The 27,998-nt window shown below is 41.9% G+C and overlaps 1 protein-coding gene across 1 annotated transcript; it reads right to left on the reverse strand.

The window, feature by feature from the left end:
- Nucleotides 1-1,314: 1,314 nt before the first annotated feature.
- PSMD11 (proteasome 26S subunit, non-ATPase 11) lies at nucleotides 1,315-27,998 on the reverse strand. The gene is made up of 14 exons (XM_001368080.5): nucleotides 27,766-27,998; nucleotides 25,828-25,929; nucleotides 21,054-21,178; nucleotides 14,949-15,020; nucleotides 14,454-14,511; nucleotides 11,566-11,760; nucleotides 10,018-10,162; nucleotides 8,978-9,038; nucleotides 7,166-7,228; nucleotides 5,688-5,813; nucleotides 4,919-4,954; nucleotides 4,612-4,663; nucleotides 3,075-3,217; nucleotides 1,315-2,950 (listed from the first exon to the last, which is right to left on the reverse strand). The coding sequence occupies exons 1-13, from the start codon at nucleotides 27,941-27,943 to the stop codon at nucleotides 3,075-3,077; spliced, it is 1,356 nt and encodes a 451-aa protein (XP_001368117.4). The 5' UTR covers nucleotides 27,944-27,998; the 3' UTR covers nucleotides 1,315-2,950.

Below are 27,998 nucleotides of genomic sequence, written 5' to 3' on the forward strand. Positions count from 1 at the left end.
ATCTTGGTGGAGTCAATGAGCTGACTCACTCTCCATGATGGCACACACACACGCGCACAAGCTAGAGGGTAACAAGAGTTACAACAAAGGCAGAAATGTCTGGATGGAGAACCCCAAGGGAGGACAGTCCAGTCGGTCTACTTTTCTCTTCCCTATGCCTGGTACAGCAAGATCCCTGAAGGCCCATCTCCATAAATCAGGGAAGAAAGGAAGCCCTTCCCCATCCTGAGCTGCCCTTGCCAGTCCTCTACCCCTCCCACCCTGGCCTGTAAAGGCAGGCAAATTCCCAGCAAAGCACAACTCCAGAACTGTCTTTGTTCCTATTGGGATCCTCGGGCGGCATCTAGTGGTCCTTTTGGAGTACCACATCAGAAAAAATGCTGTGGCACTACTAAACAGGCACAAAGGCTGGAGCAAAGCGGTGCCCAAGTGGCTCAAACCCAACTCTGCTATGTGTCTCCTTTGCCTGACCTTCACAATAATTCCCTTGACTACAGGTGAGTCTGGCCCAAGCCTTCCTCCAGTGCCCCTGAATGACCCGGGCTTGCTGAAATGAATACAAAAGCTTCGGTTTTGCTACCCAGTTCATTTACGGCTCTCCTCACAGAGGGTAGGAGACGGGTAGCTCCTTGGAAAAAATGCCACCAGATGAACAAAGAATGAGGAAGGCTAGGGGATTCGGATGGGGAAGAGGGAGCCTAAGATTAACCTATTGGACACTTAACACTTTGTACCTGAAAGTCCCCCCTTTTAGTTAACCCGACATCCTATTCCTCTTCCCAACCCAGCTTAGAGTATTTCCGAAAAATATGGAGTTCCATGAGAATATATTGCCACAAGTATAGTCTGCATTTAAAATGTTGTTATGTGTCAAATGATGTGTCAAAACCGGTCTTGACATGGATTTTTCAGGATGAAAATAGACTTAATTTCCTTCATTTTGCTCAAAATTCTCCTGACCACACCCACCCTCATCCCCAAAATGCTCAGTCCCCCAAGGACTTGGATTCATGTGTTCTGTCAAGCCCAGGAGTATTCTGTGGCTAAATTCGATAGGGAACTATTGCCTTACAGGATTCTCAGGATGAAAAGATTGCTTACCATCCTGGATTTCAGTTTCAGCACTTCCTCCTACACCCCAATTTGGACTTAATCTCACCACAAACCCTTCCACATCAACACTGTCCTAAGAGGAAAACTTCTTTTTTCTGAGCAGAATAATGCCAAGATTCACACCAAGACATCCAGGGGTGTCAGGGATTCAGAATGCCCACAAGGCATTCTGGGTTTCCAATACTCAATAAATCACACTGGTTGAAAAAAAAATTCTTTTTATTGGAACTCATCTGAACATCAGATATACCTGGTGTTGGTTAGCAAGAACCGTTTGTACATTTGATATTGATGGTGCCAAAACCAAAACAGTGACTGGACATGATAGGGACTGGGAAGAAGGGGTAGGGGGAATGTTAAGAACAAAAAGAAATGATTCTGGGAAGAAAAGAAGGAAGGAGGGAGGGAGGGAACAATGGGAAGATGGCAAAAGGAATAAAGCCAGTCAGAGATTAAGTGAGGATGCAAAACTGGGTACAACAAAATCCTTTTACAAAATATAAATTTATTAAGAAAATCTGGGTGAGAAAAAGGGCCAGAAAGTAGGAGAAAGAGAAGGAAAAGAGACAGAAAGAAGGGGAGAGGGGGAGGCAGAAGAGATGAAAAGAGATCAGACCAGAGAAAGAGAATGGGCACAGGTGAGAAAGATGAAAGGAAGAATAAGAGAATTCAGCACAACAAAGATGCAGAAGCTTACACTGCCCAAATGGCATTAAAACCTTGCTGAGTAATCTCATCATAAAACAAAACATGCTGGAATACAGTGCTCCGCCTCCCACCAATTTGATTTTTAAGAGGTAAATAAATAAGCTCTCTGGGAGGGTGACATGAGGTCATTTGAAACCCCACCCCCACTTCACCCCCCAAAAAAAGTTACAAAAGAAAAACCCTAAAGACACCCCCACAGTCTCATTTCCAATGTTCATTGTTTTAAAAAAGGAATAAATCCATCTGACAGCAGGAAAAATGGGAGAAGATGAGACAAGAGAAGCCGAGCCTCTCTCCTCCACACAGAGACTGCCAGGAGAAGGGAGGGAAGGAAGGAGGAGACATCTGACGGCCTCCACTATGGTCTGGGGTGCAGGGGCAAAGGGGCCATTAAAACACTGAAGTCTAGTCTAGTTTTCTGTTTGAGTTTTAAAAAGAATAAGAGCCACATGCACAGCAGGCCCCAGGGGTCTGAAGGGCCTGCAATGATCCCTTGAGTGGCCGGCCACGATGTAGGCCAACTCCAGGCCCCACAAACTGGAGCTGCCAGGCCCATCAGGACAGGGTGCTGGAGCCACTTTCTTGGGGGATCAAGGGGTGGGGAAGCCCAGCAGGGGAAAGAACACTGAGATGCTTCATTTCCAATAGAAAAGAAAATCGCAGTCTACACACACTGTCGTTTGTTTTGGTTCAGTACAAACAGAATATCAAGTTGGCTGCTTTGGACGGTCAGCAGATATCCAATTGACAAAGAGGAGAAGAGAGACAGCCCGGCGGATGGAGCCTGTACCCTGGTGGTTGGCCATGATGCCCGCCTTTGTGGCCCTCTCCCAGGAGGCAGAGAGCACAGCTTTTAGGTAGTGTAAGCCTTTTTCTTTTTATTTAGAATAACCTCTTTTTTTTCTTTTTTTTTTTTTAAACAATATTCCCCACTCCCAAGTTGGGCCAGTAAAGATTACATGGAAACTGGCACACCTATCGGCTGGAATACAGATGCACCGAATGAGGAAATTTAAAAACTTTCCGAGCGAAAAGTAGAACAAAAAGAAAAAAATCTCCTAGCATTTTCCCCAAAGGTTTCACTCTCCTGCCACACACACTCTCCAAACGACAGCTACCAAATCCAACTCTGCAAGAGAAGACAGAGCAGTGTCAATCGGGGAAGCCGCAGGGGCACAAGGAGGAGGCATTTGGTCTCGACAGGCAGAAGACAGGACACTGTCGCTAGCCCTGGTCCCGGAGCCAGCACTCACCTATGTCAGTTTCTTGGCTTTGTTGTAGAGTGAATCCACTACTTTACTCATATTCTGAATCGTCTCCAGAGCAGCTTCGTAAGTTTTATCTACTGGAGGTTCATCAAAAATAATCAGGACTCCCTCCCCCTGGTCCAGGATCCCTGTGGGAAAGACAACAAGAAGGGCATCCGAGGTAAGAAACACTGGTTATGGTGATTTCCACATTAGCAAATCAGTTATCTCTATTTTCTCCAGAAATGGGGAGAAATATATCTTTTTATACACATTCTTTCCCTGCCTCTCTGTCTCTCCCCCTCCTTCACAATGGCCTTCCTCCATTTACTAAACAAACTTACATACATTGAGGCTCAAGTCAAAGCCTAAGTCCATTCAGTACAATACTGAAATGAACAAAAGATCTGTGGGAGCGCAAGCTCAGAGATTATACCACAGATATGTTCTAAATATAGTTTCCAACCTGCTCCATGCTAAGAGCTTCACTGATCTATTAGTAATAAATTAGCCTAGCCCATTCTAAAATATTCAAGCTGTATAACATCTGAGGATAAGAGGTCTGTTTACCACTGTACATTTATTATGCACTTCTGTTCCTCTCCCATCTTTTCTCCAGGGAAAACTGGACTCTGAACCTGGTCCTTGTCACTCTTTTAAGGCCTCTGCACTAGTACTCTCAGGTCAGCACTTTCCAATTTCTAATCTGAGAGTTGCCAGGGAGACTGATAGTGACTTACCCAGAGCCACAAAGTCTAAATGGATCAGTCTGAATTTGAATCCAGACCTTCCTGGCTTCAAGGCCAGCCCTCTCTATATTCTAGGCAAGACTGCTTCACCATGGAATGCAGGTGATCCTGGGGTACCTTAGTGAAGGGATTGGAGCCAAGTTTGGTTTTTTATGTCAAATTCATCTTAATCTCAGGCAACTATCGATAGCCCTCCATCTCAGTAATCTTCTCAGCCTCCACCCAGTTAGTAATTACTTCTTCCATATGCTCTTCTTTAGGATCAATATTGCCTCAAACCTTTCTTGTCAATACTCAAGAGGGGCTCTGGCCAAAAAGACAAGGCCTCCCCACCAGATTTACTCCCAGAGAGCCAAACAGAATGTAAGTTGCCTTACAAATTATTACGTTGGGGAGGGGGGAATCCAACATTCGATACACCAGAACTGTTGCTACTCAGGGGAGGTGGAGGCATCTATACCTTTAAAAAGCACAGAGCAAACTCACTAAGTAATAATAGCACTTACCTCACAAGGTGGTTGTGAGGACCAAATGAGGTAACACTATTTAAAGTCCTTTACAAACCTTAAAGCACTACATAAATGTTAGCTGCTATTATTATTAAGAAAAGTACTCAGGCCTCATTTCTAAGCAGCAAGAGTCCTCAAATGATATCTACAGGATAAGCTAGAGTCCCAAAGCAGGAGGGGGCCCAGACACAGAGAAGAGAGAACCTGGACCCTGACAGATCACAACACGTTCCCCTCAATTCTTTTCCCATCCCTCTTTCCCCAACTAACTGTGCATTCACTCACCATGAAATTTCTTGTCAAGAATCATCTGTGACAGTTTCCTTTCCACATCGGCCTAAAATCAAAGCACAGGATTAAGGAGACACATCTCTAGAAACCAACCAGACAACCCAGGTGTGTAAAGCACAACTTCTAGAAAGGGTTCTAATGTTAATGGCTTAAAAAAGCCAAACCCAAGTCCAGGCCTCAGCATCACCACAGAGAAGCTGCTTCCTTCTGGGGACTAAGAGGACCCAAATGTCACGTCTACCTCCCACTCCACTGCCTCTCTCCCAAGGGACTTCAGAAGGATTTGACATAACTGACTTACCTTAGAGAGTTTGATGAGGCTGGATATATGTTCAATCTAAAAGGAAAGGGAAAGACACCAACACTGAAGCACAAAATTTTACTTGTGCCTTCAACCAAAAAGGGGCAAGAAAAAAGGATGGAGAAAGAAACTGGGCAGACTGACTGGGTATTCTCTATAGCTCTGTTTTTCCATCCTTCAGGGTACTACAGAGATGTATTATCCTCGAATTGTTCTAAGCCCTCTCCAGCCTCCCCCACATCTGGCTTTAAGTGATTCAACATTGGATGCCTGAGGAGAGGAGCACCTCTCTACAGAATGAGGGAAAGTCCTTGGGCATGGCTGCTTCTTACTAAAGTGGCCTCCAATTAGATTGTTCATGTGCACATGGATGTGCCCCTCTAAAATGTAGACAGAAAATATTTCTCCTTTACATTCTATAGAAGTAGCAATAAAGAATACAACCCTTAAGAAATAAGGATGTTACCCCCCAAATATCCAGTCAGTCAGGACACTGCCTCTAACTGAATCCTCAGAAGCCTGTTTTCTGCTTTCAACAGTCTGGCTGCACATCAACCTCTGTCACTCTCTTTTTCCTCAGTGATACACTCAATGGTTTCCTTTAGGCATCAGAGAGTCCCTTTGGAGGGTAATTCTAACCAGTACAAGTCCAAAAGTTATCATCAGTGGCTCAGTGTCTGGAGAAGCAGTTGGAGAACCAGCTCTCCAGTCTACCATCCATGCCACTGCACTCCTTTTGCCTACCCTGCTGCCCTGGGTAGAGTTTTACCTGTACTCTGGAAAAGGGCTCAATCACCCGGATCAGATTCTGTTCCAATAAGTTATCATACAGCTTGGCCAGATGAGTGTTGATAATGGGGTCATCCCGGAGTTCTACCCGGTAATCTGTCAGTGCCTACAGGAGAGATGTAGTCAGAAAGAATGGCAATGATAGTCACCACCTGCTCATGTTTCATTTAGGGTCTCTTGGCCCACAGGGCATGAGGTGGCTTCCAAATAACGTAAGGACACTGCCCATGGGCACACCTCTTCAGAAAGAGTGGCTGTGGTCCTGTATAATGTTGCACATTCTTAATATGAACATGTTGACTTCCCACTCCAACAGAATGTAAGCCCTCTGAGGACAAGGATCGATTCATTTTTGTCTTTGTATTCCCAGGACCTAGCATAAAGCCTGGCAAATAGTATGTATTTAGTAAATACAGGTGAAATGAGCTCATAGATCTCAGCCAGCTTTTCAAGATCCCCTCTTTTACACAATACCACCTTATGTGAAGAGGACTAAGCCTCTGACTATTAGTGGAAGGGACTCCAAAGAGAAGAAATGCCCTCCATCAATGGGCAGCTCAGCAACTTCTCTGCACGACTCAGTCTTAGAGACTGACTCAGCCAGAGTCACTAGAGATCAGGTGACACGCCCAGTCATGCAGTGGCAGGTATGAGGCTGGCTCTCCCCACCACATTACCTACTGTGTATACAAGATACACTGAAGTCCATTCTGCAGTTCAAAGCTTCTTTCCACCCACACTTACACAGCAAAAGTTCTTTTATCCATATAAGGGAAGGAATGGGTCAAGCACTCTCTGAAGCTAAGGGACCTAACGAGGGGCTATGTGAAATGATGAAAATCATAACTAAGGCCTAAAACATTCCTCCTTTTACTAGATTATTCACAGCAAGGCATAAATTCTTCTTTAAAAAAAAAGTATTTTAAAGCATTTATTCTTTTTCAGAAAATTAAGACCAGATCAGGGAAACACTTCATATAAATCACTCCCACCTAAACCATTAATTGCACTGGGCAAGAGAAATGTTGAATTCTGGATTGAGAGAATGTTTGTGCCATACTGGTACCACCCAGGCTTCCTACAGGATGGCAAACCTGAAGACAGAGGCCAATTCATCTGTAATTGTCAAATGAGTTTGACTTTTCTTTTCTGCTACAATCTTTCAAGTCTACTCTGTTGGTTGTTCAGTTGTTTCAGTTGTGTCTAACTCTTCATGTCCCCATTTGAGGTTTTCCTGGCAAAAGACACCAGCATTGTTTGCCATTTCCTCTCCAGCTCATTTGACAGATGAGGAAACTGAAACAGACAATCTTAAGTGACTTGCCCAGGGTCACAGTTAAGTGTCTTAAGGTCAGATTTGAACTCAACTATGTCTTCCTGACTTCAGGCCTGATGCTCTATGCACTATGGGGCCACCTAGCTGTTCAAGTCGAAGTCCAAGTCCATAAGTTACCTCACCTTTTCAAAGTCTGCCAGCGATCGATTCTTGCTAGCCTGAGCCACACATTTTAATGCTTCTGTCTGCAAACAAGAAGGAAAGTACCAAGGTGATCGTTCTGCACATTCACACACTCATCCAAACCCAAATCTCTTGGGTTTCCCTCTTCTATTTCTTTTTGGCAATGTGATTTCCATACAACCTTTGACTACAAAGACAACATTCTTCACCTGGGTGTAATGAGAGAAACTTGACACCAACTTCAGAATAACTAAAAACACAATCCACAAGTCCCCCAGTTCCCTATGATCAATGGTCTTGGGTGACTTGGGAATACATGCCAAAGGCTGTCCTTATTCTGCATATATCCTCTAGATTTATAACACATGTTCTCTTGGGGACAGAATGAATTCATTCTGGGTTTAGTTCAAAGCCAGGAACCTTACCATTGCTATCTGCAAACCTACTTGCTAGAGAAGGTATCTGAGGGCAGACCTAGGTGAGCTGTCAGAGCTAAGAAATCAACTATGAACAAGGTCAGGTGCTAACAAGTTCATGTACACTCAAGTGAATATTTATGTTACCTGGTCTAACAGCTTCATGTTCTTGTTATAGGAAATCTTAAAGGTTCTTAGTTGTTAAAGAAACCTTCCCACCTACCCACCCCTGATGCAAGTCAGCAAGTATTTGTTCTTAGCAGAAAGCTACTAATATATACAATAAGAAAGGAGAAGTTACTATAATGAAAAAGTTGAAAATTATGTAAAATATTAGTGCCCTGAAGTCAAATGCATGAGGGGGAGAGAGAGAGAGAGATGCTAGAGAAACAGATGAGGAGATGCCCAGTCTGTTATACTGAATCAGTGCGGTTTATTGCCAATTAAGTAGGGAATGTGGTGAGGCTTTCACCACTATAATAAAGAGTTTGGTTGTGGCTGGTATTGGAAGCTGGTCTGAAAATGTTTTCCTGATCAAAAGTCAATTAAGGTCTATGTGGAGAAGAGGCAAAGTTCTTTATTATGGCATCTTTGCTTCCCTAGGGAGCTAAGTGCTCCCTACAACAGACAACTCCAGCTAGCTCTTTTGTCTTTGGAATCTAAAAAGACAGAGAAAGTTGTTCAAATCCTACACAATAGAAAAGGGGGAATGCTGAGGCATGGAAGCAGATCTGAGAGCACTATGTTAACAATAACCAAGATATCTCCTTTCTAAGAAAATGATTCATATCTACTCAAGCATTTAATAAACTACTATAAAAAAGACCAGCCAAGTGTCACCCCTCTCATTTTTTAACCACATCCAGCAAAAGGGTATAGACTGAGTTGTGGTAACAAGGTACCCAAATGGTAGTGGCACAAGCCATCTTTTTTGGAGGATGTACACACAGTCACCCTAATGCACCAGGTCAAGTGGTCAGAGCAGCATCAGTGAAACACTGGAACATTATGGGGTCATCCATGATTTTATAAGCTGAAGACATAGAGCTACCATGAGCAGGCCATCTAAGCTGAAGGCTAGAGTCAGGTGTAGTGACTGAATTTTCTGGCCTGGCCTTTGGGGAGATGCTCATCAGACACACACCACAGGTATTTCACTATTTACTTAAACTTACAATCACAACAGACCTGGGTCACACTCTTTAAGAACCCCAGAACCTGTTCAAGAATTAAAGAGAAAGTCAAAATGGCTTAAGACTGGGGAAAAAAGGAAAGTGGAGCTGAGGGAATAAAAAAATGGCACCAACCAAATTTTTTAGCCTTCTCGACTGAGTTTGGGTTAGCTGAGTTCTAAGTCTCAGAGGGGGCAGTAAGAACACAAAATGTCTTTCCTACCTGCCTTCCTGCATACCGCAGTGCAAGCTTCCCACTCACTAAGGCTTGAACATCTTCTGGTCTGGAAGAAAAAAACAGAGAGAAATAACCTTTTTATGGGTCACTTGCCCTGTTGAACATTTAAACATTAATCTTATCTGAACTATGGTTCCTCCTGAGCCCTGGATGCAAAACAAGGCACCAAAAAGAGCCAGCCCTCTTCTCTCAATCCAATTTGTACATCACGAATGCAAATGAGCTAAGATTTTATGACTACTTCTCACTGCACTTAGAAAGAATCTCTGGAAAAAAACAAAATATAGTCAAATCAGATTACATCAAAATCATGAGATAATGAATTGAGTCCCAAATGGCAATGGCTATTTGAATTTTGATATTTTTTTAAAAAAATTAAATTTCAGTAGAGCAAAGCAGTTGAAGAGTCCCTTGGAGATTTTTAATAACAGTATTTGATCAGCTATCACCCTTGATTCTCTACTACACATCCTTCTTATCTCCCTCCATATCCTGAATGTGCTGGGCTTAGATAAGTATTAAAGAATTTGGAGTAAGAATGAATGGTCCTTGGAGATCCTCTAGACTAGTGGACCTCAAAGTTGGTCCAGAGACCTCTAGGGGTCCCTCAAAATCCTTTCAGGGAATCTATGAGGTCAAAACTGTTTTCATAATACTAAGACATTTAATTTCTCATATGGTAAATAATGATAGATATCTCACATACACAAAACTCTTTGGGTGGCCCTCAATAACTTTTTTTAAAGGGTTTAAAAGGAATCCCGAGATCCCAAATTAGGGAAGAACTCAAGTCCTCAGACTCCATATCCAATGTAGGCCCTTGCCCAGTGCTCAGCTGCCTCTTAGAGCAAGAATTCTATCTCCCAATGAAAATAACTTTGTAGTAGGTGTTGAGGCAAGCTGGGCCTTAACATCAATGGAGACTGCTGAGGACACGTCCAATCAGTTCCTCTTGCCCCATTTCCCTCCTCTCCCCATCCACCATCATATAACACATTTCTTGTCCCATCAGCTCAGGCACCTACGTGTTGAGCATGATTTTGCAGAGCAGCATGTACTTCAGTGCTGTGATGGCCTTGGGGCTATCAATGGAGTCATAACCCTCAAATGCCTCATAGAAATACGAGTACGCTGTTTTCCAGTCCTTCTCTTCTGCCGCATGGATGATACCTAGGCACAAAGGTGGATTCAGATCTCAAGAATCTCCCTCAGCTTCTACCCAGGATCCTACAATAAAAACTCTATCAGTCGGACAGACTGGTACTGCCTTCACCCCCAGAGTCAAAGAGCTAGGAAAAAGAACAGGTCTAAAAAGAAGTTATATGGAAAGAGGTGGTCAATTTTAAATAGTCAAATCTGATTAAAAATGTAGGATGTGACTTTCAGAACTGGTGAGCATGACTCACTGCTATACATGGGGCAAACTGGATAAAAATGACAGGGCCCCAATAACTCTTGGTTAGCCTTTAGGGTCTCTGATAGAGTTTATTTTACTCTAGAGACAAGGTTAAATAACTGGATAATTAGCACAGTAACAATAAACCAGCAAGGAAGTATTATTGGCACATGACACCCACAGCTCTGTCTGAATTTTTAGATTTCTTTGAGATGGCACACTCAAAATGGGGCCAACTGAGCATCTGGTTGGTATGAGAACCACTCACTACAGGCCAACAGCAGGGCTGTGCTCCTGCCACTACCCACCCAGAATCTGAAAGGACAGTGGTGCCCCTGTATCTGTTGATCCACTGATTCAGATATCCATGATTAATCATGAGGAAAAAAATGGAAAAATTGGAAAAGTCCAGAAAATTAAAAAATAAAAGTTAAGTGTCAAATCACTCACCAAATAAATACAGGCTATAATATGGTGAAATTTACCAGCCCAGTTACATGCCTCATCTCCCTTTGTCTCCATGCCCTCATCCAATGATCAGGTTATCACTGATTCAGTTACCCAAGGCTAATAGCAGGAGTTCGCTTCTGTCTGAGGTTTCAGGGATTCATGATAGGTCTTGTATCCCCTGTGGACACGGGAGTCCTATTTATTGCTCTCCTCCCTACTCCCCCAATCTTGTTGCCATTCCAACCTGATAACCACCCTCTAGTTCTTTGGTTTAGTATAGCATGTCAGAAGTGGAACCAAAGTTAGAATTCTGGAATCCAACTAGTAGTTTCTTCCCCTAACTATGAAGTTCCTTGGCCAATCACTTATGACTGCTCTTATTACACTTGTCAGCTAAGCGGAAATGTCAGGTATATAGAAAGCGGATCATAAAGAATAATGAAATGATGTGCTCTCCACACACCATATGCTTAATGAAAGCTTTTAAATGCCACTGTTCCTCAAGCACTAGTGAAATCAACTGACCCCTCTTCACCTTTCCACTGAATGCTAAAACAAAGAAAAAGAACAATGCAAGGCAATAAAATGTTCCTTCTCCCACCCCCACCCCCACCCCCCATAGCTCCATAGAAAAGAATGAGAACATATCAAAAAGAGTTGGAGCTGGAGTGACAAATCACTCAAAATCCAAGCCAATGGCTCACCAAGGTATGGAAGAAGATATTACCTGACTGCATGTCCAAGGTAGCCTGCAACTTAGGAGGGCAGTAGATGGCATTGGCTGTAGTTCGAGCAGACGTTAAGGCAGCTCTTGCTTTGGGAAGATTGCTCAGGGCATGGTATGTTTTACTTTCCAAGAGCTGCACTTCCACCAAAAGGGCCTTGTCATCCATCTTTTTTAATTCTCTCAGCAACTGAGAACCTATCATGATAAAAGACACAGAACCCGTCTATCAGATTCCTTTCAAACAATAGCAGTGATTCCTCTATTAAATAGTGAATATGGGCTGCCCTCTTCCTTCCAAAGACAAGGGCCTCTAAGGAGTAGGGGACAGAAAAACAAAAGGTTCCACATTCCCACTCTTCATTTATTCATTCATTATTCTCTCTAAATATCACTGCTCTAGAACTTCTGGATTTCTCCCTCCTACCCCAGGAAACTCATTAGGAAAAATCACATCATCCTGCAAAATTCTATCAGCCTTGGTACTCCAGCTCCTCACTACCTTCTGCTTCTCAGACTGGAGGATAGTGCCATGATCTCCAAAGAGCCACTGAAGGAGGGAGTACAGCTGCTCTCCTCTGGAATTTCAGACTTTTCTACCATGCCCCTTTTGAACTCCAATATATCCTTAACACTTTATTACAGTGTCTGTCACATAGAAGGCCCCTAATAAACATTTAATCTTTTGAGTACCTAATGTATGCAAGACAATGCCCCAGTGCTGCAGGGAAAACAAAAGTGGATTAAGAATAGGTCTTGGGGCAGCTGGGTAGTTCCAGGCACCAGGCCTAGAGACAGGAGGACCTGGGTTCAAATCTGGCCTCAGATACTTTCTTGCTGTGTGACCCTGGACAAGTCACTTAACCCCAATTGCCTAGTCCTTACCCCTCTTCTGTCTTAGAACTGATACTAAAACAGGAGGTAAGGGTTAAAAAAAAAAGTCTTACCTCAATCTCAGAGCACAATCCATAATTAAGAGGAGGCAGATAAAAGGATTTTAGCTCAGATAAGCAATGTGACTCACAAAGTACCTAGGCTCTTTGGAGTACTCTGTATTTTCTAAAGACAACATTAACTAGATTCTAGGCCTCAAATGCAGTGGTTAGGTCCACATTTAACATACTGGCAGTACCCTCTACTTTCACCTCACCCCACCATCATTAGATGACATGAGAAACAATGGGCCCAAAGGCTGAGGAGAGTGGGAGAATCTTCAGATGCTTGCTGACCCTCCAAAGGAACCTTCCTCTCTAAGATAAGAGAATTAAATCAAAACAAATTGAGGGCCTGAAACATTCTGGCATAAACAACTAAGGAACTAAAAAAGCAGTATTCAAAATGAGTTAAGAAGAAAGAGGCATGTGATGTACATGGAAATAAATACCAACCAAGCAGCCCAGTGGAAAATGTCCTGGACTTAAAAAGAGGAGGGCCCAAGTTAAAATTCTGCTTCAAACACTTACTAGCCATGTGATCCTGAGCAAGTCACTTACGCTTTCTCAGCTTCAGTTTCCTCATCTGTAAAACAGGATAATGGCACCTACCCACCCAGGGTTGTTGAAAGGATTCAAGTGAGAAGGTAAGTGAAGTGCTTTGCAAACCTTAAAGCACTATATAAAGGTAGTAGTTGTGAGCCGAAAACACCAGTGATGGATGGCAGGGATTCCATGGTGGCCAATGAAATTGGGAGTAGCTGGGAGCCTTCATGAAGTACATTATGCTGGTTCTCCAGATGGTGAGCAGTATATCACTTTATTTTACAATGACTGGTCAAAGTGTTTGCTCTAATTCTCAAACAATCAGTTAACCAGGCCATCAGTGATAACGAGGCCATTCTAACACAGAAAAATGGAGATTCCCACAACTAATCTTTTCTCCCCACAAACCCAAAAGCTCGCCCAGTCACCCTGTTCCCCTTGTTCATTTTCCACAACCATCATTCTAACTGTAAACCCATAAATAGGATTCCTTCCAGAATAGCTACTCTCATCAAACTTTGCAAGAGGTCAATGAATTATGGAAAGCATCCTTTTCTATCTGGATTACACAATTATAGCTCTAGAGCTGAAAAGGACATGAAAGGCCATTTCACCCAATCACTTATTTTATAGTTGAGGAACCCAATGCCCAGAAAAGTCATTAAGTGACTTGCTCAAGGTCATACAAACCTGGGTCCTAATCTCAAACCCAACAATCTTTCCACTAACATCAACAATGCCTCTCCCGTGACAAGTCATATATCTCAAACCAACCCAGAATCCTAAGCATGTAACGACAAGGCTAAAAGTGCATGAAGGCTCTGTGGGCTCTGCAGTAAATAACTACATGGGAAGGAAGGAGCTCCATATGAATGAGCAAAGATTCACTTAACTTTTCTTCATCAGCTTATTGCTTTCCTTGAACTCAACTATGTGGAATTTTTTAAAAACACAAATGTGGTGGGGCACCTAGGTAGCTCAGTAGATAGAAAGTCAGGCCTGGAGACCTCTGGGCCTGGGTTCAAAAGTGGCCTCAGACACCTACTTGCTATGTGACCTTAAGCAAGTCACTTAACCCTAGCTTTTGCTACCTTTCTGCCTTAGAACTGATACTTAATATCATTCTAGGAAGAGGGAAAGATTTAATTACAATCATTGGCAGAGTGCTTATGACTTTGAACTTAGATATGATGCTAACATACAAATGAAAGATCCACATTCAGCAAAATTTGGTTTTTAACAAAAGAATCAATCTTTGCTTCACTCAGTTTGAGTTCATTAGAATACTGATCATTTAGATCCCTAAATAAGGAAAGTTAAGACTCGGGAGTCTCTTTGAACTCTCTAGATAACTGCTACATGCTACCCTTAGGTCTATCATGAAGTCCCACTACTTTCTACTCGATTACTTACCCAACTGCAATGCTTCTTGGTACCTCTTGGTATCAAAGTACAAAGATACCAGCCTTGCCTGGAAAAGAAAAATGTGACTGAGGTGAGGGAGGGGAAAGCAACCAGACGTTGAGAGTCACAGAACTATTAATGGGGATTATGGAGTTCCTGCTAGTGACACTAATGCCAACACGAGAAATGATATGACTGACAGCAGCAATTCAAAATGGGAAGGATAAATGCACAATAATATATCTGGTTCAATACTTGAATTGGACTTCTGGAACTTATAAGCAAGAAAGGCAAACTCTTTCTTGATCATGCTCCTTCCAAGAGTAGTATCTAATCAAGTAAATCAATTAGGCCTTCCTCACAAAAGAACATCCTGTGACAACCACCCCAAATAAAGGGGTTCTGGGTTGTAATGAGAATGGAAGATTTCAAAGTATGAGATCAGCCTCATATGCTTGATCACCTTTGAGGCCTATATCACATTTACAATCTGCTGATACATACCTCCAGAGCCTGGCGTAAGAAAGTCCTCTTCTCTGACTTGGCCCATTCAATGCACTCTAAGCATAACTCAACCTACAATGGGAAAAGAAAACTTAAATCTTAAATCCTTCCAGTCCCACTGAAGAGACTTGTAACACTGGTTTGAGGAATGGGACTAAACACTATACACTATGTTATAAGCCTCCTAGTCTCTGTCCCAGATTTTTGCTACATAGTTATATTTAGTCTACAGGTTACTCTGAGGTGTGTAACAAGTTATGTTACAATGGGGCTCTACTATGTTGTTTTTGTTTGCTAAATATTAAAAGTTCTCTTGGTCAAATAGTAGTCTTCTGGAAAATGGACAGCTCCAGCATTACACCAATTCACTTGGTCTCTCACTACTGCTGAAGTCCCTTTAGCAAAATCAGTATGGAAGGGTCTTAAGGTGGTTCTGAGGAACTTTCCCAGAATTAGCAAGTCATTAGAAATTTGCAATGAATACCTAAAGTAACAATGTTCTCCAAAAGTCCACACATACTGTGAGGAAAGAGCAGAGAGCCACAGTTCCAACATAAATGCTTTTGTTTCTAACAGCTGCTTCTAAGGCTCAAAAGGCACAGCTGGGCAATTTTTCTTTCAGATTCTGGGCAGAACAACTAGCCAATTCATGGGCACTCTTGTGGACATGTCAAACTTAGCTGTTTATTAAATGGATTAAACAAAATTTCTAATAAGCTTACAACCAAAAAAGACCTTTCAAGTTTTACTTTAAAGTCATTTACATTTCCTGTTGCATCCAATTACCCAAACAATCAAATATATTTAAGGAAACATTGGAGGTTGTCATCTTTAACCAATATCTAAAAAGGAGTCATATAACCTAAATTTTGGAGTTTGAAGTATTACTGCAGCTGAATCCACTGGAATCTAGACACTAGAAAGACAATACTCAGACTGCAGAACTAGCTTAGGACCAAAGGAAGAAATAGAGGTTTTTGGATCCTATCATAAACCACAGACAGGAACAGGTCAATGGTTTTGTTGCTGGCCCTACTGTTAGCATTTACTTTCTGAAATTTATTCCTACATGAAGAATAAAAACATTCATCACTTTAGTTCTGTAGAGTGTACCATAATGCCTCACTGGGCACCATCATACAGTTTCAGACAAATAAAAAAATGGAACTCAGAACAGTGGCTAATAGGAGCAAGTTGGTGGCTCCTACTATGATATTAATATATGATATATGATATTAAATGATATAAATATCATTTAATATTTCACATTGTCCATTTTTTTTCTCAAAATGCTCATAAACAAAAAAACCCCAAAACAAAAATTAGTTTGACAAGGGGCCCAAATGGGGAGAGACCTGGGGAGACCAACTCTGCAGATTCAATGCCTTCTTTTCCCAGGGGTCTAGACACACAAAACATTCTTTTTTTTCAACTAGGGACAGAAAATGGGAGCATGATTAAGTTCAAAGCCCAATGACCTCCATGTTGTCCGCTCTCCTTTCAAATTCCAGAGTCAGGAAGATTTAGAGAAAACACAGCAAAAATGCTCCTTTCAGATTCTGTCCTGGATTCAAATCGAGTCTGAGACACTTCCTCTCTTTATGACTCTGGGCAAGATACTTAACCCCCATTGCCCAGCCCTTACTGCTCTTCTGCCTTTGTTACACAGTATTGATTCTAAGATGGAAAGTAAAGGTTTTTAATAAATAAAATTTTTAAAGAAGAAAGACTAAAATAAAATAATTTCTCAGTGTATTTGGGAATTCCAAAAGAAGCACTAGGAAGAGAGAAACTATAAAGAATATGTCCTAATTCTATCAAGACTGTTTGTTGACCTTTGGATCAGAGGCTGAAGACTAAACTTACCAAATAATTATGACAGATAAAAAGTATTCATTATCCCAGTATTCCCACAGCAAGATGAGATCAATCAGCTATAACTCTTTAGCAGCAGTCACTGTTGATCACTATCTTAAATTGATGAACTCTTTAAGAATTTTTCAGAACCTGCACAATCCTGAATCTCTATAACTATTATTCCAAATAACTACTGAAATGGAAAGATTCAGCAAACCTAAATTACACTTCTACTCCTGCTTTCAGATTAGGGGAGTTCGATTTATACACTGAGACTCCCTCAAACACCCTAATTTCCCAATTCCTCTGCTTACTACATTCCTATGACCTGTTCCTCCTCCCATCTCAGCTACATAGAAAGATGGTCAATAAGACCCCTGATCACCTACTGTTCCATTTCTACCCGTATTCTATTTCCATATTCATGAACTCTGAAATCCTTTTATCTCATCATAATCTATCATCATTCCACCTTTCCCTTTGCCTTGCAAATCCTAACTTTTCTTCATCCTGTCTGTGAGCTCTTCACACCTTAGTTCTTCCCCTACACTCTCGTCCTTTCTCAATGTTGACCCTCTGGTAACCCAATTTAGTTCTATATTGTCCTCCCCTCTCAAGTCCCTGGGCCCCTCTATCCTACTGATGCTCTTGCGCTGCCAAACCCCAGACCTGGATTACTGCTATCGCCACCCACTGCCTTTGCTCTTCTTCATATGCTGCCCAATGAAGCCAGAAAAAAATCAGGAAACTGATGAGTGGATCCAGGAAAAAATTATAAAATCTCAATTAAGCCCTTACTGTAGCAAGGCAATCTTTTTACACCTCCCCAATCAATCGCTCTCCGGCACTTCACATCGACTTTTGCAAACCTTCTTATCTCTACTCATAGCTCCCATATACACACTCTCAGCTAAAATCCTTGCCTCAGAGTTCAGTGAACATAATGAGACCCTAAGCTTCTCTCCTCAGTTCACATCTATCAGATGCTTCTGCCACCACCTTCTCTTTCACCCCTATCTCATATGAAGTTGAAGGCAAATCCCTCTCCAGGCACAAGTAATTCCATCTCATCTTCTCAAGAATATCCCTCTAATCTTTAATCTGTTCCTGTAACCTGGCTATTTCCCTATAACTTATGAATACGCCTATTTCGCCCCATAATCCATCCCAAAAAAATTCTCATTTGATCCATCCATCCCCATTGACTATTGTTCCATATTTCTCCTTCTTTTATAGTTAAACTTGAGAAGACCATCTGCATGTAAACTTTTTGCAATATGGCTTCTGACTTCATAATTTAATTATAACTGTTCTTTCCAAAGTTACTGATGATCTCTAAATTTTTCAAACTAATGGTCTTTTCTCATTCTTCATTCTTATGAATCTTCTCTGTAGCCTCTAACAATTCTGATCACTTTCTTCTCTCTAGTTCTCATGACTGCTTTCTCCTGGTTATCTTCCTACCTATCTGACTGCTCCTTCTTGGTGTCCTTCTGCTGGCTCTTCATCCAGGTCATACCTACTAATGTTGGATGTCCCTGAATCTAAACTATTTTAAATTAAGACCTCATAAGCTCCTCTTGATTCAATGATCATCTCTATGCAAATAATTCTCAAATATTATCAACCCTTTCTCCTGAGATCCAGTATCACAGGTCTAATTGCCTATCAGACATCCTGTACCAAAGGTCCCATAAGTCATCTTAAACTCATGATCTCTAAAACTGAACTCAGTTTTTCCCCTAAACCCTCTCTTCCTAACTTCCCTATCACTCAAGGGTACCACCACCCTCCCAGTCATTCAGGTTCACAACTGAGGTATCTGTCATTCTCATCTCATCTTTCTCTCTCACCCCATTCCTCTAGCCAAATATATGTCAAGTCCTATAAATTCTACTGTCACTCTATGTCTTGTATGTGCTCCCTCTCACTTCTGACATTATCACTACAGGCCCTCATTACCTCTCATCTAGAATGTTAAAATAACCTGCTGGTTGGTCTGCCTGCCCAAAGTCTTGCTCTGCTCCAGTGGGGTCACTTCACTGTCCATTCAGCTAACAGACTGATCTTCCTAGAGTATAAGTCTGACTCTTACTTCTTCAGTACTCCCTGCTACTTTCAGGATCAGATATGATATCCTCTGTTTAGTTTATTTGTAAACTCTTACTTTCTGTCTTGGTAACAAGGAGTTAAGCGACCTGCCCAGGGATACAGCTAGGAAGTATCTGAGGCTAGACTCAAACCTAAGTCATCCTGATTCCAGGACTGGAATGTATCCACTGTACTACCTAGCTGCTGCTGTTAATATTTAAAACTCTTTATAAACTGGGCCCTTCCTGCCTTTTCAGTCTTCTTATGCCTTTTACCCCCTCTACATACTTATGACTAAGCTGGACTCCCTGCAGCTTCTCACATGGCCTTCCTCCATCCCCCAGCTTCAAGCATTTTCACAGACTGTCACCCTTGCCTGGAATACTCTCCCTCCTCATCTCCCCTCTTGTTTCCTTCAAGTTTCAGCTAAAGCCTCACCTTCCACTACAAGTTTTTCCCCAGTCTTTTCTCCTTGAGACTACATGTATGTATCTTGTTCATAAAGAACTGTTTATACTTTGTCTCCACTAGACTGAGAGCTCCAAGAAGGCAAGGACTGGCTTTTACTTTTCTTTTTATATCCAGGACTCAGAACAGTGCCTGACACAAGATAAGTGCTTCCTAAATGCTAACTGGATGAATAAAATGAATGAATGAATGAATGAATGAATGAATGACGGAAAAAAATAAGCTAAAACTCAGGTAAGAAACCTTCTCCCACTTCCCCAACACTGACAGTACCCCTTCCAAAGAAACAGCTCAGAACTTAAGAGGAAAATATCAAAGATTCTAACAAAAAATCTAGCAATGGCTAAACCACTCCTATCAGCTTGTGTAATTCTGTTGCACAGGTTTCAAATTAACATTACATTTGTCAGTCAGCCCATGGTAAGGTCTGATATTCCAAATAAAGGGTGCCACTTAATTGCTGAAAAGGGAATAGAAGAGGGGGCATCTAGGTGACTCATTGAGACCCAGGCCTAGAGACAGGAGGTCCTGGGTTCAAATTAGGCACTTCCTAGCTATGTGACCCTAAGCACTTTGTAGCCCTTACCTCTCTTCTGCTTTAGAATAGATACTTACTTAGTATTGATTCTAAGATGGAAGGTCAGGGTTTTTAAAAAGTCAATGAGAATATGACTACTTTTAAGCTTGCTATTATTATTTGAAATTAATAGAAAATATTTTAAAACCCAAGTCCAAAAAAGCAAGCATCTAAGAGATTCTGTAAATGACTTGCTCTGTCAAGAACAATATAACTGAATTTGGCAATTAATTAATTATTCTAAAATTAAAATATAAGTGTTTGGCATATTAACTAGACCATAGGGGCTTCACAATAAGAAATCAGATTTTTTTAAAAAGTTGGAGTAGAAGATGAGGCTTTGCTGGTTCAAAGTTTTCTATAAGTCCTCTACCATTAGCAACACAGAACCATGACTCAATAAAATGATGTGGCTTTCCCTTTCTCTCCTATGCCACAAAGGGGAGAGCTCATTTTAAATCATCTCCACAACTTAGGCCCACTAATTGGCTCCACCTCCAAGAAAGACCCAGTGGTCAAATGTGATTTTCACTGTATAATTTTCACTTCTTTCACTACTAAATGAAAAGATGGCAATCACCTTTAGAAAAGTCTGAAAACAGGCTCACTGGCCCCCAAAAGTCTAATTTCATTATAACTCTCCATTTAATCTGTGCTTAATTTCATGGGCAAGAAAGCCTAAGTCTCTCCTATATAGATGCACACAGGATGCTTGATTCCCAGTAAAAAGGCAGAGCCAAGGTATGAACTGTTCCAAAAAGATACAATCCAAAAGTTAATTAGCGTTCCCAAGGAGCTTTGTGACAGATGATGAAAGGTACCACAGAGGCAGAAAGCACTACAAAGGTACAGTAATACAATACTCAAAGACAAGAATCTGGTTTTGACCCTGATGTAATGAGGATTCTAGGGACCACTGGCAATCTCCATTTACAAAGCAAAGCATGGAACAGACCCAAAGTATCAAATACCCTGGAACAAAGGGAAACTGATGTGATCAGTTGAGTCTGCCCTTCAAGTTGTCCCTTGTACAACAGCACCACAGTTAAAGCAAACAGTTTCAACCAAACTGGCTTTCTTTTTGTTTATTCCCTACAATCAGTGTGGCTCACCTCCTGCCCTGTGGCTGCTTCCATGTCAAGAAATAGGTCCAAGAGGGATCGGACCAGACGAGCTGCCTTCGCCTTGCTGATGGAGTTCAAGAAGGGTCGCACATACTTCAGGAGCCCCCCAAGCTCTATAGGTAAGGCAAAGCAGAAAAGAGAAAACTGTCAGTCATTCAGAATGTAATGCAAATACCAAACAGTCTTGACAATACCATTTTTCCATGCCTTTTCTTCATATCTGAAACAGTCATTTTCCACCAGTCATTTTTTTTTAAAACCCTTACCTTCAGAGAGCCAAGGCAGAAGAGTGGTAAGGGCTAGACAATGGGGGCCAGATTTGAACCTAGGACCTCCCGTCTCTAGGCCTGGCTCTCAATCCACTGAACTACCCAGCTGCCCCCCATACCAGTCATTTTTTTAAGGAATGTTCAACAAAAAAATATTTTGAGAGTCTTGGATAATAGCAGTCTCTAGAATATGAGTTATTCTTTCCTCACCTCAGGGAGGTTCTGTCACCTTTCTAAATCCTTAAGATGAGATGCTTTAGTGGCAGAGTAACAAAGGAGTTAAGTATATAGACTGTCATTTCTAACTCTTCCTCCCTTTATTAGTAAGTTTCTTTCCGTTCCAGCCCACCTTCTTATTATAGCAAGGAATGTTTTTTTCAGGGATGAATTGGGCTGAATGGTCAGCCACTGTGATCCCTTCCACCTCTGAAATTGTGATTCCTCTTTCAGGAATACTACTTCTCTCCCTGGTTGTGACCTGAACCTTCTTAAAGATCAGTATCATCAAAGTTTTATAATGTAAAGTTTTTCTTTTTAAAAAATGGTCAAAGTAAGAGCTTTCCTTTTAGAGGTATGAAACCTTGAAAATGGTTTGGCCAAAAAAATCTAAGAATAATGTTCTTTCACTTCATTTAGATCCTCAAGAGTGTACAGAAATCAAGATTGAAAACTAAAACCTTTTTGATTACCGATCCATGGGATCCAGAGCTCAAATGAAGAATTCTCAACATAATGTTTCTCTCCTCTGAGTAAGAAAAATCTTACCCTTCCACAGTTCAGGGATATATTTTATTCTTGCCACCGGGTCCTTGGGGTCCTCATTAGCAAGATTTAAATAGCTAGCATATGCTACCTACTTAAATATTGTATTAGTAGCATTTTACAATAACCTATTGTACTGTGGTATATTGGATATTTCACACTTTGCAAAGAACAGACAAGACTTTGATTCTTCCAAGTGCTCAATCTGCTCTGTACTCAGTAAAATCAGCCTCCTTAACATTCACTTATACACCATTCTCACCATGGTTTTCATGCTTTGGATGCTTTTGTTCCCAATGTTTCTCCCATCTGACAACCTGATGACCTTTGTGCCACTTCTCTATCTCCTACCATTCCTCAAGACCTGCCTAGGTTCCTACCTCTTTTATAAGGTCTTCCTTGATGACCACTCACAAACATCTCCTTTTACTAAATTATTTTTTGATAATTTATTGTCTTCATCACATAAATGCGTGCTTTATTACACCACAGCATATTCATGGAACTGGAAAGGACCTCAAAAGCAACACACAATCCAACCTTTTACCCAACACAGAAATCCCTTTCCTCACACAGTCAGTTAGTCTCTGTTTGGGAATTCACTAAAGTGGTTTCTCATTCCATTGCTGGACAGTTTTAATTATTAGAAGGTTCTTTATATTGAGCCAAAAAGTTGCATCCTTGGAACTTCTATACAACTTGTCCAGTTTTGCCTTAAAAATAAGTTGAAATGTTCTTCCATTTAACAATCTTAAAGTCTTTGAAGGCAGCTAGTAATGAAGTTTTCTCCCCTCTCCATGCCAGATTACAGTTCCTTCAACCTCCTCCTTGATGACAATTTTCCAGACCCCCCTCACTGTATTGGTCACCATGCTGTGGATTCCCCAGTTCCTTAATGGTCCATTTTCAAGTAGAATACTCAGAAATGGATCCACTACTCCAGATGTCTGACCATTACAGAGTACAGTGGAACTAAAATTTCCCTTGAGCTAAACTTCTTTTCATGCACCTTAAACATCTATTCATTTACCTCAAAACTTCACTACCTATGTAGTAGCCAGGTCCCACTGCTGGCTCATATTGAGCCTAGTCAAATGAGTCCCTCTTTTCTTTTTCACATAAACTACTAGATAGTCTTTTCCATACTGACTGAATTACTTTAAATCTAAATGTAAGGCTTAAAATTAAATAAGGATAAATGTAATCTTTTTTGATTCGACCAACATTCCAGTCAAAGAAGAGTCTGACTGCCTTCATCTGACATAGCTCTCTCCCAACTTTTAGAAGTAAAACAGTATTGAAATGAAATCAAGAACAAGTTGAGTCTGAATCCTGCCTCTGACCTGAGTTGTGTGACCAAAGGAAGGTCACTTAACATTTCTCAGCCTGGTTCATCATCTGTAAAATAGCATTTTGTAGCACTTGTAGAATCTACCTCAATGGGGGGGTGGGGGGGGGGGGGGGTTGTGAGGAACAAATGAAATAATGATAGTCAGCTATTGTGGTTTAGTACCTCTCAAACTTTATGAGCCATATTCCTTTTTATATTTCCTAGCAACAGAAATCATATCTAACTATTCAAAAATACACTTTTCTGAGGTCAAGGGTCCACATGTGACTATGTTACCTTCCTTCACAATTTTGATCTTTGAGTGCCTGTCACACTCTCACTTCTAAACCACCAAACTTTGCTGGTCAGAATTCAATCCTCATTACTTCTACCTTCTGGGACAAAGCTGCTAGTATGTAAAGCTGATATTCAAAATACTGCCTTGTTCACTAATGGATTCACAGGTGTATGTAGTCTCCCAAAATAGACTAAAATTTTTGTAGGCACTGAATTGCCACATTATGTGTACCTTATATAGTAGTAGCAGGCATACAGAATTTAATAAGTACCTGATGCATTACTTATAGAAAAGATATGGGGGGCAGCTAGGTGGCTCAGTGAATTGAGGGCCTGGCTCAGATAGGAGGTCCCAAGTTCAAATCTGATCTCAGACACTTCCTAGCTAACCCTAACCCTGGGCAAGTCACTTAATTGTCATTGCTTAGCTCTTTCACTCTTTTGCCTTGTAACCAATACACGGTATTGATTTTAAGACAGAAGGTAAGGATTAAAAAAAAAAAGAAAGAAATTATTCCTTTCCTCAAAGAGTTTAAAATAAAAAGAAACAAAAGGAATCTATCTAGCTGTACAAACACATTCATCAATAAAATAAGATTTGTAACTTTGTCAAGAGTGTAAGAATATATAATTATGTTTTCCAAACTATGACTCTGGAAAACAACAAACTTTCTACAACCCTTATTCTTTTCACCCTTCCCACCCCTACGGGTCTAAGTGTTAGTGAGAGTTAGTGGGACAAAAGAAAGAACAGGAGAGAAAAAGCTTTAAGGATCATTTACAATCTTTTTGATTGAAAGGTGTCTGACAATAATCGATTTCATAAGTGTAATTCTTCATTATTCATGCTGAGATGGGAATAACTCAAAACATAAACCAAAAAAGTCTCTTTCTCTGCTTCTATATTGATTTTTCATAATTATTATTCTAATTATGATTTAATTCCACAAATAATTAATTTTTAAGCACATGCCCAACTGAACACAGGGAGAAGTGGCTCAAAAGCAGACAGAAGCTAGTCCAGGATTAAAAATTTCTAAAAGACAATTTTTATAAATGAAAACTGACTACTACATAAGCACAGTTAAATTGCATGCAAAATAAGAAACAAATTTCACCCAAATGCACCCTGTGGCTTATTTTGTCATATAGGCAATAATAGCTATAAACCATTTGTATGGAATGAGTTTTGTTCTGGAAAGTATCAAAATCAGGGAATATGAGGATTTACTACATCAAGTTCTAAGCACCAAAATGTGATCTTGAGCAAATTACTAATGAAGTTACTTTTCAGCATTTTTTAAAAATGCTTATCATAACCAAAAAGCAACACCAAATTCCCTTTAAAGTTAGCAATACACACCTAATTTAATTATCCTAACTGTATAACTTCACAAGAAGAACTGAGCATGATTTTTCAAATTCACCAGTGCCTCTCTATGGGAAAAGACCAGATTAAGCAGCATCAGCACCTCTCTCTTAGCTCTAGGGCACACCAGAACCAATGCTTGTAGCATCTCTCAATGACCCAGAATTCTACCATGCACAGGACCTGACAGGCCAATAAGCTGACTCCAACTGTAGTATTAGAGCTGCAGCACAGACAGGACACTGATTCCTAATGGAGAAGTTTAATGAAAGCTTTGCTCAACTACATTCTTACTCATTTTGCACCAGTGAAGATGGTGAGTCACAAAGAAACACAAAGCCCCAGCTATTTTATAGTCAAGGTTAAAGGTCCTAAAGCCCATCATACACATATCATCAAGGCTGTTTCTTGAGATCACCGAGCACTCTTTCTGATCAGTATGTAACGTCTCGTAATAGTAGACATTGAAAAGAAGTCATGAATCACATTGTAGGCAAAAGAATGATGACAGTTCCAATCAGAAGAACTTCCTGACCCCAGAACAAAACTCTGACCCTATTTTATTGTCTACCATAATTCTTGCTACAGAGTTCCACAATTTAACTGGGAAAACGGAATGAACACAGAACTGAGTTGTGTGCACATTTCTATGTACTTTCATTTTACATGGAAAATGACAATGTAAACAGTGACCCCTTCTAGTCCAACAGAAGGTGTTGCAGTTGTCTCACTTACCTGCAGCCTGTCCTGTCTTGGCCAGGAGTGACCCCAGTTCCAGAATGCTCTGCTCTTTGACCTGCACGGCCTCTTCATCATTTTCCTGAATGTCCCGCTTCACTAGGAGAGAAATGTAAAACCCTCTTGAAATTTGACTGAAGACCCAGACCTAGCACTCAGCAAATTCAACTCTGGATTACTTCACCCCACCTAACAAAATGAGGAAAGGATTAATGAGATGAACTATTCCAGGATTAAATGAAAAGTTTAAAATTGCAATACTAAAACATTGCAAATTTTAAACAAGGTTAAAGGAAAATTCAGGTCCAATCTTCATAATGAAAAGTTTAACTCTGGAAACTGGTTAAAAAAAAACTTTTGTTTTCTCCCCACCAATCAGAATACCAGCTTGTAGCAGCTCTCCCTGCCCATGGCCACAGATTTATGATGGCCAAAGCAAAACAATAAAAAAATTATTTCCTATAACATTAAACTATGAAATATACCTAGCATAATCAATATCTTTAGCAGACACTAACCTATCATCAAAATGCACACATTACTTAATACTCTAAGATCAACAGCTTTAATATAAAAAATTCTGGCCAAGTCATAGTGAAGCTAGGCTTTGTTAAAATTCGACCAAGTCCTTCATTAAAAAAACAAAAAACAAAAACAAGCCCCTGCCTGTGGAACACACCTCGTCCATTCCACACAATATTTACTGAAGAGGAATTTTCTGTAAAAATATTCAAACTGTGCTAAAACAACTTGGTGCTTTCTTGACCAAAACAAAATAAGTCCAGCTACTGATAAAAAATGCCATTCTCCAACTATTAACCAGTGAATTCTTATTTCCATTAGTTACCACTGATTTTAGAGGCAACCATGACTTGACAAAACCAAAAGTAAATGCACCATGATGGAAGCAGAGAAAAGTGCAGCTGAGTGGCACTACTGGTTCTCAAGTTTACTCTGTTCAGAGATGTTTTCAAGTCAACCTTCCTAGGGCAGGAACCACAGGACTCAGCCTAACTACAATGTTGTCATTGCAAAACCCTCCCAAACTAGGTCTCCCTTAAAATATGGGATGGAGCCCGGGAAAACACCAAGATCTAAATACACACAGAGGTAAAAAATACACCTGAAAAAGATGTTCCTGTTCCTACCCCATACTCTATCAGCTAGAAGATAGGACGGAAAACTCACAAAATCAGCTGAGAATGCTCCGGAGGGGGAGGCCCTGGGTTCGAATTCCACTCCTTCTGTAACCTTGGGCAAGTGTCCCAGGCCACTGGGGCCCTCAGTTTCCTCCTGGGGGCTGGGTGGGGGTCAGCTGGGCTCTCGTGCAATTAGGCACGATGCCCCACCACTCACTCCCTCCCAGGCCGGCCTTGGGGGGCTGCCCCCCACCACGACATGGGTTCCAAACCACGCTCTGCCCCCCACACCGGGCAGGGGCACCTTTGTCCTCGGGCCAGGAAGGTGACCAAGCGGAGCGTCTGCAATCGCCGGGCTACTTGTTGCATGATCCATCGGGATCCTTTGATCTCCGGCACGGACAGCCCTACTGGCTCCCGCGGATCGAGGGGCACCAGGGGCCTGACCGGACTTTAGGACTCGGGGGCCCCCGGCACAGCCAAAGTCACGGCGGCCGCGCGCGCGGGGCCCTCGGGAGCGCGCGTGCCTCCGTCCGTCCCGGGGTCCGTCCCGCCAGCGGCCTTGGAGTGAGTCAGCAGCGGCGGCGGGGCAAGGGCCTCCGTCCGCCCGTAGCTCCGTCCGTCCCTCCCTCCAGGCAGAGGCGGCGGCGGCGCGGCCTGTGCCCCGGCTCGGCCGGGCCCGGCCCCCTCACACACCGTGAGTCAGCAGCGGCGCCCGGAGCTCCCGGCCCCGGCCCCAGTCCCGGCCTGCGCGCCCAGGCGGTAGCGGCGGCGCCAGGCGAGGGCGGGCGCTTACCGATGGAGTGCAGGATGTCGATGGAGGCCTCCCGGTCAGTGCTGAGCAGGGACTGGGCTCTCTGGAACTCCACCACCGCCGCCGCCGCCATCTTACCACCTCTCACACCGTCCCCGGCCGCCGCCGCCGCCGCCGGAAACACCAGCGCGGCCGGCCCGCCCCCTACCTCCCCGAGCATTATGGAAGTTGTAGTCCTTCCGCCAGCCAGGCTGCCGGCCCGGAGGTTGAGAGGA

The sequence above is a fragment of the Monodelphis domestica genome, chromosome 2 (assembly GCF_027887165.1).
Source record: "Monodelphis domestica isolate mMonDom1 chromosome 2, mMonDom1.pri, whole genome shotgun sequence".
Lineage (NCBI taxonomy): Eukaryota > Metazoa > Chordata > Mammalia > Didelphimorphia > Didelphidae > Monodelphis > Monodelphis domestica.